The 18,065-nt window shown below is 39.5% G+C and overlaps 1 protein-coding gene across 8 annotated transcripts in view; it reads right to left on the reverse strand.

The window, feature by feature from the left end:
- Positions 1–18,065, reverse strand: part of NSD1 (nuclear receptor binding SET domain protein 1) — a 157,081-nt gene that overhangs the window by 81,617 nt on the left and 57,399 nt on the right. For all 8 annotated transcript variants that reach the window (XR_007134496.1, XR_007134497.1, XM_047778011.1 and 5 more), the window contains 2 exons: positions 14,308–14,443; positions 1,776–1,948 (listed from right to left, as the gene is read on the reverse strand). Coding sequence is in view for 6 of the 8 variants with exons in the window: in XM_047778011.1 (XP_047633967.1) it covers positions 1,776–1,948; positions 14,308–14,443 (309 nt within the window). In the remaining 2 variants the exon portion in view is untranslated. The remainder of the gene's footprint in view (positions 1–1,775; positions 1,949–14,307; positions 14,444–18,065) is intronic.

The following is an 18,065-nucleotide window of genomic DNA, read 5'->3' on the forward strand; positions in this document are numbered from 1 at the left end:
GGTGGTTAACACCCATAGCTAACCCAGAGCTTAGCTAATGGGGATTCCTCAACACTACTTCTACCACTAAAATCTATCACTGGAAAAAGATCAATCCCATAAACCCTCCATTCTCCTTATCATTAAGGCACAAAAGAGTTGACCATAAATTAGACTACAACATTATATTACCAACCAACATTATATTTCTAGTTCAAGGAATAACCAGACCACTCTTACATACCCCTCCACACCTTAGAGTAAAGATTTCCTTCCTGACTTATGAAGGCCAACCACTTCCTCAACTACATAAAGGAGAAAGCAAAAGACTAAAGAAGATGAATGTGGAAAAACTAGGACTGGAGAAACGACTAGGTCAGACGTACTCTTGAAGACCTGAAATCTGAAGTTCTGGTTAGCACCAGGGCCTTGGCTAATCAAGATTCTTCTATACATGTGATAATCTAGATTATAACCAAGCAGCCTTCTGGCTCAATCATGTAATCCAGGCACATCATTAGACCCTAGATATATAACAAATTACATATACTCTTTTCTTGATTCCACACAGAATTTGAGGCTCTGAGAAATATACCTAATTTCAAGATTCTTATTTCCATCCCTGGCTTCATAAAACAGATGTTCATCAAGGTTCTAACTATCAGTTAATGTCCACAAATACTTTAATGCTTGTGAAAGGGATGTTCTGCTGAGCCTGTAAAAATTTGGGTCGCTAGGTTGGTAGCCTTGTCTTATAACACAACAAATTGATCACCTGGTTCATTTTACACACACACACACATACACATTAATTCTCTGACTATAACCCTACTACATCAATGTTCTAGAACCTGAAAGCCCAAGGAACACCTCTGAAAAGGGGGCTGGTCAATCTACATAATTAAAGGCTTGACACAAAAACTCTGAAACCATCCCACCACCAACTACGCAAAGTATTAGAAAGGATACAGTTAGCCTCCTTCATCCCAACAACAGCCCATATTAGACGTTTCAGAGCATCAACGTTATAACATATAAAATATTTATTTATAATCCTCACAAGAATGCTACAAGGTACATATTATCACATTAGCTTTAGAGATGAAGAAACTCAAGTTGAAAATAAGGACTGCACACTGACTCTAAATTATTCTACTTGTGATTTTTATAAAATAGTCTAAAAGTATTTATACACAGAGAAGTATGAAACATCAATCGAAGAGGAACTGTATCCTCTTCTAGAATTGACTAGAATAGCAAAAGAAATCAGCCAAAATTTTACAAAGCCAACTTTAACACAACATTCAACAAATGAAACAAAAACAAAAACAGCCAGGTTTGAAAATGCAATCTTAAGCATTAACAAATAACAACCACACACAAAAGCTGAAACAACAAAACAAAAATGTTTAAAGCCTGATCTTTTTTTTCCTGATCTTTCTCATTTTTAAGAGAAATTAGTCCCGAGAGTGAAAAGTAGAACATTTAATTTTGATAATCATTTTCTTTTTATATGAGATGTACCCAAAGATGACTAGTCATGCATCTTGTATATAATATCTAAAGGACATAGCAAAAGTTAACTGAAATCATTTCTCAAAAATTTTAGTATAAATATTTGGAAGGCTCCATCTAATCCCTCCAAAAAACCATGCTTTCTGTCAATTTTCTCTACAACATCCTATTAACATAGAATGTAATAGGTTCCTTCGCTTGAACCCACTGATCTCCATTCCCTCCCTCCCTGACTACTCCTAGGAGAAGATAATTTGAGAGGCTTTAAAAAAAAAAAATACCTTATGCCTATATCCTTTTTCTTTCTGCTTCCCTCTTCTTCTAAGGACAGGTAGCTCTTCAAATTGATGTCTGCCTTCGAACATGACAATTGCTTTTCCAGCCACCCAGGCTCTCTCAGAAGGGTCTCCGAAAGCCTCCACATAGTACTGTCGATAGGGCCTCCTGTTAGAAACTAAATAAATATAAAAACCACAGTGTCATTAATTTTAAAAGATGGCCATTTATCAAGAGAATACCCACATCACTGTTGCCAAAGAAACTTCTTTCACTCAAAAAATAAAAAATCAACAAGCTAAAAAAATCTACAGAAGAAAAAAAAAAAACCTCATAAGGAGTTCCCGTTGTGGCGCAGTGGTTAACAAATCCGACTAGGAACCATGAGGTTGCGGGTTCGGTCCCTGCCCTTGCTCAGTGGGTTAACGATCCGGCGTTGCCGTGAGCTGTGGTGTAGGTCGCAGACACGGCTCGGATCCAATGTTGCTGTGGCTCTGGCGTAGGCTGGCAGCTACAGCTCCGATTATACCCCTAGCCTGGGAATCTCCATATGCCGCAGGAGCGGCCCAAGAAATGGCAAAAAGACAAAAAAAAAATCTACAGAAGAAACTTTGATATAGGTCAGACAAGAAGTAAATTTTAAATTTAAGTCATGAAACAAGAAAATGTTAAATGTTTAATGAAAGAATTCAATGGTTTGGTACACTGACATGCCATATATTCCAGAGGTTAGAGGTTGATTAGCTAATCACATAACAAATGCCTAGTAACAACCAAGTTCCTTTTACCATCAATCTATAAAGTTTTATACTACCATTTCCAGAAATTACAAAGGGCAGATAATAAGCTGCAGCACCACAAATGTAATAATCAACAAGAACCAACCACCAACTCTTAAAATATAAGAGAAAATATAAGGAGGAAGAAATGTTTCAACACCATGCCATGTATGATGTGCTAACCTTTATGACACAGTTACTTTGGGTAAGGCACTGCACTAGGTGCTTTGCATGTATTCTTCACAACAACCAACTCTAAAAAGTAAGTAGTATGATCCCCATTTTATAGACACAGTAATCTCTAAGCCCAATGACTGCAGAGAGGGCAAATTCATAGTGAAACATAAGCTTTACAGGGAAAGTGGAACTTGATATTTCAAAACATAGAAATGAAGAAAAGAAGAAAAATAAAATCTCAACAGCAAAAGAAATCCAGTTATTTCAGTTTCTTTCTTTTTTATTTTTTGGCCATGCCTACAGCATGGGATAACTCCTGGGCCAGGGATCAAACACCAAGCAACATAAGCTCCTACAGTGACAACACAGAATCGTTAACCCAATGCATCACAAGAGAACTCCTACTCTGTAGTTTCTTGCTTATCCAAAGTTCTAGGCATACAAATTACCAAAAATGCAAACCAAATACAAACCTCACTCAGGAAAAAATTATAATCAAATTTAACTAGTATATGCATCTTCTGTCACAAAAGAAGTAATAGTCAAGGCTACACAAGGTGTAATTATTATTGTCTCTTTTTAGAAAAGGAAATCATCTTATGTAAAAATTCACTAATTCACACGGAATTGGTGTGAATTAAATTCATTGTACATTTGAAAAATAACTTCTATGAAAAAACTGAACTCCTTAGTCTCTACCTACTAAAATAAATGCTTCATTAGAAACCACTTATAGGAGTTCCCGTCATGGCGCAGTGGTTAACGAATCCAACTAGGAACCATGAGGTTGCGGGTTCCTGCCCTTGCTCAGTGGGTTAACGATCCGGTGTTGTTGTGGTGTAGGTTGCAGATGCGGCTCAGATCCCGCGTTGCTGTGGCTCTGGCGTGGGCAGGGGGCTACAGCTCCAATTCGACCCCTAGCCTGGGAACCTCCATATGCCGCAGGAGCAGCCCAAAGAAATAGCAAAAAAAAAAAAAAAAAAAGAAAAAGAAACCACTTATACGGGAGTTCCCATCATGGCAAAGCAGAAATTAATCTGACTAGTATCCATGAAGATGTGGGTTTGATCCCTGGCCTTGCTCAGTGGGTTAAGGATACAGCATTGCTGTTAGCTATGGTATAGGTCATAGACACGGCTCAGATTTGGTGTGGCTGTGGCTGTGACTGTGGCATAGGCCTATGACTGTAGCTCAGATTCCACCCCCATGCTGGGAACTTCCATATGCCGAGTATGTGGACCTAAAAAGTCAAAAAAGAAAAAAAAATCACTTATAGGAGTTCTCTAGTGACTCAGGCGGTTAAGGATCTGGCTCCAGTCGCTGCTATGGCGTGGGTTCAATCCGGGCCCAGGAACTACAACATGGCAAGGATGTGGCTAAACACACACACACACACATTTGAAAAGTAAATCATTCTCTCATAAATAAGTAAATTCAACTAACAAAGACTGAACATTTATGATGTGTCAGCACTATAAAGAAGACTGAAAATATCTCACTGCCTGGTAGGTAAGAGATATACAATATGAATAGATTATGGTAAAACAGCATGATAATTGCAATAACATGAACATTCACTTTTTAAAAAGTGGAGATCATTAATTGGAGGACAAATGGGACACCAGAAAAAAATTTTAAAGGTAAATAGTTTGTTGAGCAGAGAATTCCAGTATGAATGCCCAGAATCCTCAGGACATTAAATGAATAAAATAAATGAAACAACTATTTCTAGTAGCTTAGAACACTAAATCATAAAGTGGAAGAAAAGGGAAACTAAGCAGGGTAAGCAACTGTCAGACGTAAAAGAGCTTGGATGCCATGTTAACAGCCTGACCATTATTATCCTATTCGTAAAGAACCTCATTTAAAGTGAGGAAGCACGAGATCAGTTTTGCATCTCAGAAAGATAAATCTCCTTGACTTCTGAATATGAAACTCAGGGGACCAGAGATAACCAAAATAGTGTATATTCAAAGACGACTAGAACTTAAATGAAGGTAGTAGAGCAATGGGAATTAAAAGAATAAAATCTGAGGAGTTTCCACTGTGGTGTTGTGAGGTTAAGAATCAAACTGCAGGAGTTCCCGTCGTGGCGCAGTGGTTAACGAATCTGACTAGGAATCATGAGGTTGTGGGTTCGGTCCCTGCGCTTGCTCAGTGGGTTAATGATCTGGCGTTGCTGTGAGCTGTGGTGTAGGTTGCAGATGCGGCTCGGATCCCGCGTTGCTGTGGCTCTGGCGTAGGCCGGTGGCTACAGCTCCGATTCGACCCCTAGCCTGGGAACCTCCATATGCCACAGGAGCGGCCCAAAGGAATAGCAAAAAAAAAAACCAAAAACACTAGATATGGAGTTCCCACTGTAGCACAATGGGCTCAGTAGCATCTCTGGAGTACACTGGGAGGCACGTTCAATCCCCAGCTCAGCATAGTGGGTTAAGAATCTGCAACTGTGACATAGGTTGCAACTGGCTGGGAACTGATCCCTGACCTGGAAACCCCATATGCTGCAGGGTGACCAAAAAAGAATAAAGGGTGGTGAGAAAGGACTTAGATACATAACAAAAAGTCAAACAGAAAAGACACTTAAGCACTAACCTTCACAGCAACATTATTCATAATAGCCAAAACATGGAAACAAAACCAAATGTCCACTGAAGGATGAATGGATGAACAAAATTTGATATACACACACACCCCCCAATGGAATGTGGCCCTTAAAAATGAATGATATGTATAATACAAAAGAGAAGAACCTTAAAGATATTATGCTAGGTGAAACAAGCCAAAGATGGACAGAGACTATATGATACCACTTACACCAAGTACCCAGAATATTCAAATTCTTAGAGAAATTACAATAGTGTTTACCAGGGACTGAAGATTATTAAATGGGTACAGTTTCAGTTCAAAACTATGAAACAGTTCTGGAAATGAACAGTGGTAATAACTGCTTAAAAATGTGAATGCAAAACAAAAAGACCACTTACAAAATGAGACAAAAAACTTTCAAATGATGCAACTGACAAGGGCTTAATCTCTAACATATACAAACAACTTATACAACGCAACAGCAAAAAAGCCAACAACCCAATAGAAAAAAGGGCAAAAGACCTAAATAGACATTTCTCCAAAGATATACAGATAGCCAACAGACACATGAAAAAATGCTCAACATCACTGATTACTAGAGAAATGCAAATAAAAACTACTATGAGGTACCACCTCACACCTGTCAGAATGGCAAAAACACTACTTTGGAAAGATACTTACAGTATGGAGGTATTTCAGAGAACAAAAGGTAGTTCCCATCATGGCTCAGTAGTAAGGAACCTGACTAATATCCATGAGGACTCGGGTTCGATCCCTGGCCTTGCACAGTGGTTTAAGGATCCAGCATTGCTGTGAGTTCAGGTGTACGTCACAGATGAGGCTCAGATCTGTTGCTGTAGCTGTGGCTGTAGCGTAGGCCAGCAAATATAGCTCCGATTTGACCCCTAGTCTGGTAACTTCCATATGCTGTGGCTGTGGCCCTAAAAAGACAAAACAAAAACAAAAACCCAACTACCGTATGATCCAGCAATACCACTCCTGGGCATCTATCCAGACAAACTTTCAATGAAAAAGATACATGCGCCCCCTATGTTCACTGCAGCACTATTCACAATAGCTAAAACATGGAAACAACCTAAAGGTCCATCGATAGATGAATGAATTATGAAGATGTGATACTTATACACAATGAAGTACTACTCATCCATAATAAAGAACAAAATAATGCCATTTGGAGCAACATGGATGGAACTAGAGATTCTCATAGTAAGTCAAGTCAGAAAGAGGACAAATACCATATGATATCCCTTATAAATGGAATCCAAAATATGGCACAGATGAACCTATCTACAGAACAGAAAGACTCACAGACATGGATAACAGACTTGTCATTGCCAAGGGGGAAGAGGAGGGAGTAGGATGGATTGGGAGTTTGGGATTAGTAGATGCAAACTATTACACTTATGATGGCCACCCTCCTCTAGCACCCCCCCCACCAAAACACTCACACATACAGAGATCAGATCAATAGTTACCAGATATTAGTAGGCTGTAGCCGTAGGCCAGCAAATATAGCTCCGATTTGAGTGAACTGAATGCTAAAATCAAACCACTCAGTCATCATCCCCACTGAATGACTGAGCTCCCAGAACATGAGAAGCCAGATTCTTATTCTCTAGGTAGGAGACAAGTGACTGTATGCCCTCTGAGGAGTCTCACCAAGCCAAGAAAAAAAATGGAGAAGGTACTGACAAGGAACTGGGAGGGGGTAAGTCACCCTACAAGGAAATTGCTCATATGCTCTTTAGTCCTCATTCTTGAACACTGATTTGAGGGAAGCTCAAACATAAGAAAATAAGGAACAAAGATACAAAAAGCAAAGATGAAAAGGTACCTGAAACAAACAGACTATGTATAAAGGAGAAAATATCTCAAAATGTATCACTGATTATCCCCTGAAATACACAAGATACTGTGCTCATGAAATAAGATGCAGGGAACAAAAAGGAATTCTTGGAAATTAAAGGCAGAATGGCATAAATGTAAAACTGGAAAAAAAAAAAGGTATTGAAGACAAAGTCGGAGTTCCCACCTTGGCTCAGTGGTTAATGAACCCGATTAGTATTCATGAGGACTTGCGTTCAATCCCTGGCCTTGCTCAGTGAGTTAGGGATCCGGTGTTGCCGTGAGCTGTGGTGTAAGCTGAAGACATGACTCGGATCCCACGTTGCTGTGGCTCTGGCATAGGATGGCAGCTACAGCTCTGATTTGACCCCTAGCCTAAGAAACTCCATGTGCTGTGGGTGCAGCCCTAAAATGACAAAAGACCAAAAAAAAAAAAAAAAAAGAAGACAAATTGAGGGAAACTCCTCATAAAGTAGAAAAAAACAACAAAAATTAAACAAAAAAGATGAAAAAATTAAGTCCAATGAAGGAAAGTGAATATCTGAATAAGATTTGTGGAAATAAAGGATGGGGAAAAAAAATGTTCCAGAACTGAAGAAATTATATTTGTACATCACAAGGGCCCACTAGCTACCCACTACAAAGGATGAAAACAAACTCACAGCAAGGTATAGTCTGTAAACCACAGGATCAGAACAGTCACTAAGCTTTCAGAGAGGGACAAAAGTTACATAAAATAGAGCAGAAATTAAAATGATCTTTTTTTTTTTTGTCTTTTTGCCATTTTCTTGGGCCGCTCCTGCGGCATGTGGAGGTTCCCAGGCTAAGGGTCAAATTGGAGCTGTAGCTGCCGGCCTACGCCAGAGACACAACACGGGATCCAAGGCTCGTCTGCAACCTACACCACAGCTCACGGCAACGCCAGATCCTTAACCCACTGAGCAAGGCCAGGGATCAAACCCACAACCTCATGGTTCCTAATCACATTTGCTAGCCACTGAGCCACAATGGGAACTCCAAAATAATCTCATTTTAACAGAAACTCTAGATGCTAGAAGACAATGAAGCAATGCCTTCAGAATTCCAAGCAAAAATGATTTTCAGCCTAGTATTTTTTACAGCCAAACTGTGAAGTAAGTGTGGGAAAAGAATAAAAGATATGTTCAAATAAGGCAAGTCCTGAAAAAATTTACCCCCCAATACTCCCTTTTCAGGAAACCACTGAAGGACACACTATACATTTAAAATGAATAAACTAAAAACAAGGAAGAGGTGAAATTCAACACAAAAGAAAATCAAAGGCAATCCCCAAGATAACAGCTGTTCTCCAGGCACAGAAGGTAACTTACATAGATTGAAGGAACAGAAAAGGCTCTAGGTGATTCTTCCTCAAGATGATGAAAATGACAAATTGTGGATTAAACAGATCATGTGGAAGAATAAAAACTGGGAGAGTTTTACTATGAATCATTAATAAGTACACAGAATACTAGGAACCCTCTCCCTCATCAAAATACATACATACACAAACACACACATGCACACACGCATTTACACAAAAACGGGGGGAAAAGTTATGAGGTCAAAATAAGCACAGGATACTACACAGTTAAGCTATTTATGATGCCAACAGAATAATACACATGCTCAATTCTTAAGCAAATTACAATATGATAGGGAAGACAGGAGGATGCTGGAGGTAAGGGTGGCAGGCCAGGCAGTAATCCTTAAGGATACCACACCAAGTCTCCAATCACAGCCACCTCATCCACCCCTAATGCTAACACTTGAAAGATACTGCTTTTCCCCTCCCAGGCCAGTTCCTCATTGTGATATAAATTCCATCTATTTCGTCCCTTCTCAGAATTCCTGTTATGTTTCCATCTTAGATCCTTTATTTCTCCTGTCTGCAGTCACTCAATTGTCACACAACTGTACGAATATCCCCATTTAAAAAAAATCCTCCCGGGAGTTCCTGTCGTGGTGGAGTGGTTAACGAACCCGACTAGGAACCATGAGGTTGCGGGTTCGATCCCTGGCCTTGCTCAGTGGGTTAAGGATCCGGCGTTGCCGTGAGCTGTGGTATAGGCTGCAGATGCGGCTCGGACCTAGCATTGCTGTGGCTGTGGTGTAGGTCAGCGGCTACAGCTCCAATTTGACACCTAGCCTGGGAACCTCCATATGCTGTGGGAGTTGCCCAAGAAATGGCAAAAAGACAAAAAAAAAAAAAAATCCTTCTGAAACCTGGAGTTCCTATCCTGGTGCAGTGGAAACAAATCTGACTAGGAACCATGAGGTTTCAGGTTTGACTCCCGGCCTTGCTCAGTGGGTTAAAGATCCGGCGTTGCCATGAGCTATGGTATAGCTCACAGATGTGACTCAGATCTGGAGCAGCTGTGGAGTAGGCCAGCAACGGTAGCTCTGATTAGACACCTAGCCTGGGAACCTCCATATGCCTTGAGTGCTCCCCCACTCCCAAAATGGCAAAAAAAAATCCTGAAATTTGTATCTCTCTCCAGTAGTATCTCTGCCTTTGTCTTTACTTCCTCGAACATGTCAAATCAAATTTCAGCCATAATAATACCACCATCTGATCTCTAGGCATCAACCAAATTAACAAATACTTCATTTGTAAAAGTACTTTAGTCAGTAATACCATAACTCTCCTGATTTTTCTCTTTCATCTCTGATTTGTTCCCATTTCTTTTGCAGGCTTAGTCTTCTCCACACAGACTTACAATGTTGGCTTCTTCAGAGCCACTTTTTTTCTGACTGTGTATTTTGTCCCAAGGCCATCTCATCCATGGTTTCAACTAATAACAATAACTAGATGTCACCTCCAAGTTATATATGTTCCAGTGTTCTCAGTAAATGGCAACACTATTTATGCACTGGTGAAGCTAAAAACTTGGGATCCATCCTAAGATACAGAAACCTCAGAGCCTTGTGATCTCCCTCATTCCCCATTTTCCATCCATTACCAAATCAGAGAGATTTTTATCTACAGAGTAGTTCTTTATTCCCTATTCACCACAATCACTGCCATGACCCTTTTAATTATCTCCTCAGATTTATTTGTGCCCACCCCCCAAGTCATTTTCCACACTGCACTCAGAGTGAACTTTAACAAACTGATCAGGAGTTCCTCCGTGGCACAGTGGGTTAAGAATTCAACACAGCAGCCTGGGTCACTGAAGAGGTCGAGTTCAATCCCCAGCCCAGCACAGTAGATTAAAGGATCTGGGATTGCCACAACTTCTGCTCCCATGACATCCACACCTTTGATTCAATTCCTGGCCCTAGTACTTCCATATGCTGCAGGTGAGGCCATTAAAAACAAACAAACAAACAAACAAACAAACTGGTAGTTCCCATTGTGGTGCAGAGAAACAACCTGACTAGCATCCATGAGGAAGCAGGTTCATTCCCTGGCCTCGCCCAGTGGATCAGGGATCTGACATTGCCGTGAACTGTGATCCACAGTAGGTCGCAGACGAGGTTCGGATCCCAAGTTGCTGTGGCTGTGGTGCAGGCTGGCAAGAGTAGCTCCTATTTGACCCCTGGCCTGGGAACTTCCATATGCCCTGCGTGCGGCCCTAAAAAGCAAACAGCAAAAAAAAAAAAACCCACACAGATCAGATCTCACACCTCCCTCTGTTCATAGCCCTTTAATGGTATCCTATTGTTCCTAGGAAAAAATACAAAATTTTAAATGAAATCTACAAAACCCTGAATGATGTGGCCCATATCTAGCTTTCTCCAGCCTCATACTGTACCACCTTCCATCACTGTATGGGTTGCAGACCTCTCTGGGGTGCAGCATGTGTACTACTTTCTGTGGTTGGAACCATCTTCTTTTTTCCCTAGTTAATTCCTCCTACTCATTCTCTCAGGTCTCAGATCAAAGGTAATTTTACTAACAAAACCAGCCCTGACTACCCCTCACACCAGAAGTCCAGGTTAGTGTACCCCCACTAAATCACTATTGTACATCAATATTTATCCTTGAATATTTATCCTCAGACAAGTCACTATTTGTCTGGTTATCTGCTGGTGCCTTGTCTCTTTAACTGGAGTCTAATTATACACAGAGGAAGCAAAAATGAAGTTTTGCCAATTACTGGATGCCAATACCTAGCACACTACCTACAGAATGCACTTATTATTTGTTTTTTTATGTCTTTTTGTCTTTTGAGGTTCCCAGGCTAGGGGTCCAATCGGAGCTGTAACCTCTGGCCTACGCCAGAGCCACAGCAATGCCATATCTGAGCCGCACCTGTGACCTACACCACAGCCCACAGCAACGCCTGATCCCCAACTGAGGGAGGCCAGGGATCGAACCCGCAACCTCATGGTTCCTAGTCGGATTCGTTTCCACTACGCCACGACAGGAACTCCTATTATTTGTTGATACTAAATGTTATATACCCAACTAAAGTGTTGATAATAAATGTTATATACCCAACTAAAGAACACCATAATGAGTAAGAAACAAGTAGTCGCACAGGCATAGAAAAGTAGAGAGGGAGGACTAAAAGAATTCTCTTACTAGTAGAATTTAAATGTCCAAACAAGTCACAAAGTCAAATATGATTTTCTTTAAATAATGAGCTATATAGATCTTTAGGTTCTTAAGATACAAACTATTCTATTTAGAATGGATAAGCACTGAGGTCCTGCTGTGTTGCACAGGAAACTATATCTAATCACTTGTGACAGAACAAGATAGAAGATAATATGAGAAAAAGAATATGTATGTGTGTGTTTGTGTGTATATAAAAATATATATGTATTCAGGGGTGTGTGTGTGTGTGTGTATATATATGTATACATATATGATTGGGTGACTTTGCTGTACAGCAGAAATTGATAGAACACTTAATCAACTATAATTTTTAAAAAGAATTATTTGGGCACTCTAATATTCAAAATATAAAATCAAATCCAGAATTCCACTGTGGTTAATTATCCTACAGACAGATATGTATACATGAAACAGTTATTCTTTAGAGCACTTTTATGTATACACACAAACACATATGTATTTGTATACATAGCTTTTCAAACTAAGATTAGAAACAACCTAAACATCAGCAACGGGAGAATGGTTATATAAAGCATACCATATTCAACAAGTGGAAAACTAGGCAGCCATTAAAATAAGAAAAAAAAGAACAGGACATTTTCAATGCACCAATATGGAAAACTCTCCAAGTGAAAAAATGGAAAAAACTGTACAATATGCTCTAAGCATGCTACTTTTATGTTAAAATCATGGTTCCTTTTTTTGTGTGTGGGGGGGTGTCTTTTTATCTTTTTAGGGCCGAACCCATGGCATATGGAGGTTCCCAAGCTAGGGGTCTAATGAGAGCTACAGCTGTCGGCCTACGCCAGAACCACAGAACGCCAGATCTGAGCTGCATCTGCGACCTACACCACAGTTCCTTAACCCATTGAGCAAGGCCAGGGATCAAACCCGCAACTTCATGGTTCCTAGTTGGATTTCTTTCCGCCATGACCGGAACTCCTATGTTAAAATCAAAAGGGGTAGGTAGATGAAAATATATAGTTGGGTTTACATAAAGAAAGTCTAGGAAACTTTCCCCTGGCTCAACAAGTTAAGGATCCAGTGTTGCTACTGCAGCAGCCAGGGTCACTGCTGTGGCAAGGGTTTGATTCCTGGCCCAAGAACTTTGACATGCCAAGGGTGCAGCAAAAAACAAACAAACAAACAAAAAACTATCTATAAAGAAACAATAATAACAATTGATTACTCTTTGAAAGGAGAGGTAGAGGAGTTCCCTTGTGGCACAGCCAGTTAAGAATCTAGCAATGTTACTGCTGCGGATCAGGTCACTGCTGTGGTATAAATTGGATCCCCAACCTAGGACTTCCACATGCCATGGGCACAATGGAAAAAAAAAATCCTCAAAATCTCCCCCTTGGAGTTCCCATTGCTGCTCAGCGGGTTACAAACCCAACAAGTATCCATGAGGACTCGGGTTCAATCCTTGCTTAGTGGCTCAGTGGATTAAGGAAGGATCTGGCGTTGCCGTGAGCTATTGTATAGGTTGCAGAGGCAGCTCGGATTCGACCCCTAGCCTGGGAACTTCCACATGCCGTGGGTACAGCCCTAAAAAAAAGTTTCAATTAATTAATTATTTGAAAAGAGGTAAATGGGGCTGATCAAAGAAAAGGAGGGAATAATTTGATTTTCTGAGTCTCAGGCATATATGACCTATACAAAAACTAAAATACATATATTAAAACTACAATAAAATCAGGAGTTCCCGTCATGGCTCAGTGGTAATGAACCCAACTAGTATCCATGAGGACATGGGTCTGGTCCCTGCCCACGCTCAGTGGGTTAAGACATTGGTGTGAGCTATGGTGTACATCACAGATGCAGCTCGGATCCTGAGTTGCTATGGCTGCGGTGTAGGCTGGAAGCTACAGCTCTGATTTGACTCCTAGCCTGGGAACTTCCATGTGCCACAGGTGAGGCCCTAAAAAGACAAAAAAAAAAAAAAAAGATAAAAACTACAATAAAATCACAAACCTAAGATAGTTAAAACAGTTAGAAAAAAGGGAGCTCAAAATGAAGTTTCAGTCCCATTTTGCTGTGTTTTAATGTTAAGACAAATAAAATAAACAAAAAATAAACATAAAATTCAAAGTGAAAAACCAAATAAGTAACAAACTATAAGTCACCAAAGATTTAAAATTCAAAATAACTTATAAGCCTTTTCTTTTTGCTTTTAGTTTTTTATTTTTAATTTTTTATATGCATTCCTTATAACTGTTTTAGCTTTAAAACTTTAAAAAAAATGATACAAACCTGAACACTGATGTAGAAAAATATAAATATACTGAAAAGTTATTCTGGATAATGTAAACATTAGATAATCAGCCTAATACTTTCCTGGTATCTAGAGATAGAATAGTTGAGAATTTTTAAGTCACAGAGTAAAATAAAACCTTTAAAAAAAATCCAAAAAGATAAAAAATGTTAATAACAATTATTCACAAAAATGTTCAAAGTTAATAAAGAATTATTACTAAAGGCAACTGCAAGTTTATAATTCCATAGTGTATTTTATCATATATTATCACCTATAAGTATTACCTTTCATTTTTGAGTGTGTATTAATCAATGGATCTGAACAAATCCTGCAGGGCCACCATGGACGTCTCTTGAATTTTGCCCAGATGAGATCTCCAACTTCATACTTCAATGGCGTAGCCTTTTTCTTGGGTTGACACTTTAGACAGACAAAACATGGGGCATCAATAAAAATTAAAACTTTCTAAAACAACACATCATCTTCCCACTAGCCTTCCGAGAAACCATTACCTAAAGAATACTGGATGAAACACTCCAGCTTAGCAATTACAAAAGAAGTACAACTAAATTATTTTGTCTTAGCTGTTTATAACACAGCCCTTTATACAGTCAACAGTAGCTCTCAATTTATATTTCTTTTATGTAAGTAATCTACTTACACTTTGGGAAAATAAATAAGCTATTTCAATTTTTAAAGAGTTGAAAAATGAAATAACAGATAAATTGAATCATCAACAAGGAAAAGATGTATTTGCCCTACATCCTTGGATCACAACACAACATAGAGGGATTATAAAAAGATATTTTAACAATGTCAAGAGACTGTGATCCCACTACAATGTTATATGTCAACTATTATCTCAATAAAACTGGGAAGGCAGGGGGAGACTGTGGTCCTTTCTATAGGTGATACTCCTCAAACACAGACATTCCTATAAATTAACAATAATGGACCTAACAAAATACTGAAAACAACAGGCTAGATAGATTCTTGCATGTCAGTATAACTGGCCTAGATTTTACCCAGGACACGCAACAGAGGCTGCATCCAGAATAGTTCACTGCATATCTCTAAGGGACACCATTCGTGAATTCACACCAATACAGTATGAATCAAAAGTCCCTGGACTTGTCCAATGCCCAGACACTGGCTGCATCTTTTCTCCAAAAATAATATACCTAATTGATCTGCAATCCAAAATCTTCCATCTCAGCTACACCCATGCTCATGCCTTTAACATCCAACATCCCATCAACAATAAAGTTCTCCTGCCCTGAGAGGAAGACAGCTTTGGGTTTAGTAGGACTGAGTTTCCCATTTGATGAACCACACAAAGGCAATCACATGCAATGAGCTATTTCTGGGTAGCTAAGGCAGAAGAAGAGGCACCTAAGTGGGAGTTCACCGTTGTAGCTCAACAGAAACCAATGTGACTAGCATCCATGAGGACGGAGGTTCAATCCCTAGCCTTGATAAGTGGGTTAAGGATCCTGTGTTGCTGTGGCTGTGGCGTAGGCCAGCAGCTACAGCTCCAATTCAACCCCTACCTAGGAACATACATATGCTGCAAGTATGGCCCTAAAAGGACCCAAAAAAAAAAAAAAAAAAAACAGGCACCTAGAGGAGTAGACCTCAGTGACCTCCTTGACCTCTCATTATTGTACCTCAACTTTCCCCTCTCCATTGACTTCTTCCCAAAAGCATTATATTCATTCGAGGATTTAAAGATTCAATTCCCAGGTATTTATCAAGCATCTTTGCTGCTTGAGTTCTAGACACTGATGACACAGCAGTAAATAAGTCCTAACCTCTTGATACTTCCATTCTAGACAGAAGGAACCAACCCTTACAAACAACATGATACTGAATTTCTAACCTCCAGAACGCTGGGACAAGTTTCTGTTATTTAAGCCAATCAGATGGTGGTACTTTATTATATCAGGCCCAGAAAACTAATACATATATATTACCTTGCTTAATCCTCACATTACTAAATTATATTGTATCTATTTCACAGGTTAAAAAAAAAAATGAGTGTCAAAAAGGTTAAATTCCAATTGGAAAGACTGGATTCAGACCCACATCTAATGAATTCTAAAGAACACGTTTTTTGCACCACATCTCATTGTTTTTCTTTAAGTATGAGTAAGTATGGGCAGAATTTGTTTTCAAAGTGTTTAAATTAAATCTAAAAAGCAGTTCGAAGTTCACTGATGGCGAAGTGGGTTAAGGATTCAGGCATTGTCACTGTTGTAGCCCAGATCAAAGCTTTGGCTCATGGACTCAACCCCTGGCCCCAGAACCTGTGCATGCAACAGGTGTAGCCAAAGACAAAAACAAAAATAAATAAATAAAAAGCAACTAGGTTCAAAATCTCCTTTTTTTATTGACAGTAACATGTCATTTCACGTTAAATTCACCTATAAAAGCTTGTCACTGTCATTTTTAAAGGAGTGACACATCTCTACAATCACAATCAAAAACTGGTTCTTGAACCAAAAGATATGATTAAAAGACATTTCCAGTAAGATCTTTAAGTACTTTCACTAGGAGATCCCACTGTGGCATGGCCAGTTTAGGATCCAGCATTGTCTCTATGGCAGTTTGAGTTCAAATCTCCAGCCCAGTGCAGTAGGTTATAGATCACAGCTGAGTCTCAGCTGTGGCTCAGATTCAATCCCATGGCATTTCCATACAAGCCGGGGTGTAGCCAAATGGGAAAAGAAAAGTACTTTCACTAATGAATTTCCATAAAAAGGTCCAAATCAGACCTTTAATGCATTTCATTCTTTCTTTTTTTTCCTTTTTGGCCATACCCACAGCATGTAAGTTCCCAGGCCAGGGATCGAATCTATGCCACAGCAGGGACCTGAGCAGTAACAACACTGGATCCATAACCTGCTAATAAGCCTGTAAGAGAACTTCCTATAATGCATTTCTAAGATAAAACAAGCTCAGGCGGTGCAGGTATGTTCCTAAGTTGCATTCTATGTCAACTGAATTTTACCACAGGATAATTCTTGGATACCAGTATATTTTCTAGCATATACAAAAGTTACAGTTAAGTGAACTATTCAAAATCAGCCAAATTGAAAAAGAAAAAGAAAAAAAGGCAAAACATAGTAAAATAGTATTTTTTCCCTTTAATTTTTAAAAAATTTTGTGGTATGGAGTTCCTGTTATGGCTCAGCGGGTTATGAACCTGACTAGTATCCATGAGTGATGTGCGTTCAAGCCCTAGGCTCACTTAGAGGGTGAAGGATCCAGCACTGCCATGAAAAGTGGTATAGGTTGCAGACCCGGCTTGGATCCCACATTGCTGTGGCTGTGGCTGCCAGCTGCAGCTCCAATGTGACCTCTAGCCATATGCAATAGGTACAGCCCTAAAAAGCAAAAAAATTTGTGCTAAAAACCTTTTAACTGAGATTATCCTTTTAACAAATTTAAAGCATATAACTGAGTTCCTGTGGTGGCTCAGTGGTTAATGAATCCAACTAGTACCCATGAGGACTCAGGTTCAATCCTTGGTCTTGCTCAGTGGGGTAAGGATCTGGTGTTGCTGTGAGCTGTGTGTAGGTCACAGACGTGGCTTGGATCTGGTGTTGCTGTGGCCGGCAACTGTAGCTCCAATTAGACCCCTAGCCTGGGAACTTCCATGTGCTGTGGGGTGTGGCACTAAGAGGACCAAAAAAAAAAAAAAAAGTACAGTGATATGGACCTTAGGTTAAAGAACCTGGGGTGTGGGGGCAATCTAGTACTTTCATGACAATTATCGGAGAACTTACTACAACTCTAAGACTCAGTTCCCATTTTAGTTAACAACAAATGGAGTTGCCTGGTGGCCTAGCAGTTAAGGATTGAGTGTTGTCTTTGTTGAGACCTGTGTTCAGTCTCTGGTCTGAGAATTTCTGCGTGCCAGTAACATGGCCAAAAAAATCAATTATAATTGCAATAAAATTAAATTCACATAAAAAGACAAGGGCAATATACAAGACAAAAATGTATCTAAAAATGTATCAAGATAATGCTTGATTTATAT

Source organism: Phacochoerus africanus, chromosome 4 (genome assembly GCF_016906955.1).
Source record: "Phacochoerus africanus isolate WHEZ1 chromosome 4, ROS_Pafr_v1, whole genome shotgun sequence".
Classification (NCBI taxonomy): domain Eukaryota; kingdom Metazoa; phylum Chordata; class Mammalia; order Artiodactyla; family Suidae; genus Phacochoerus; species Phacochoerus africanus.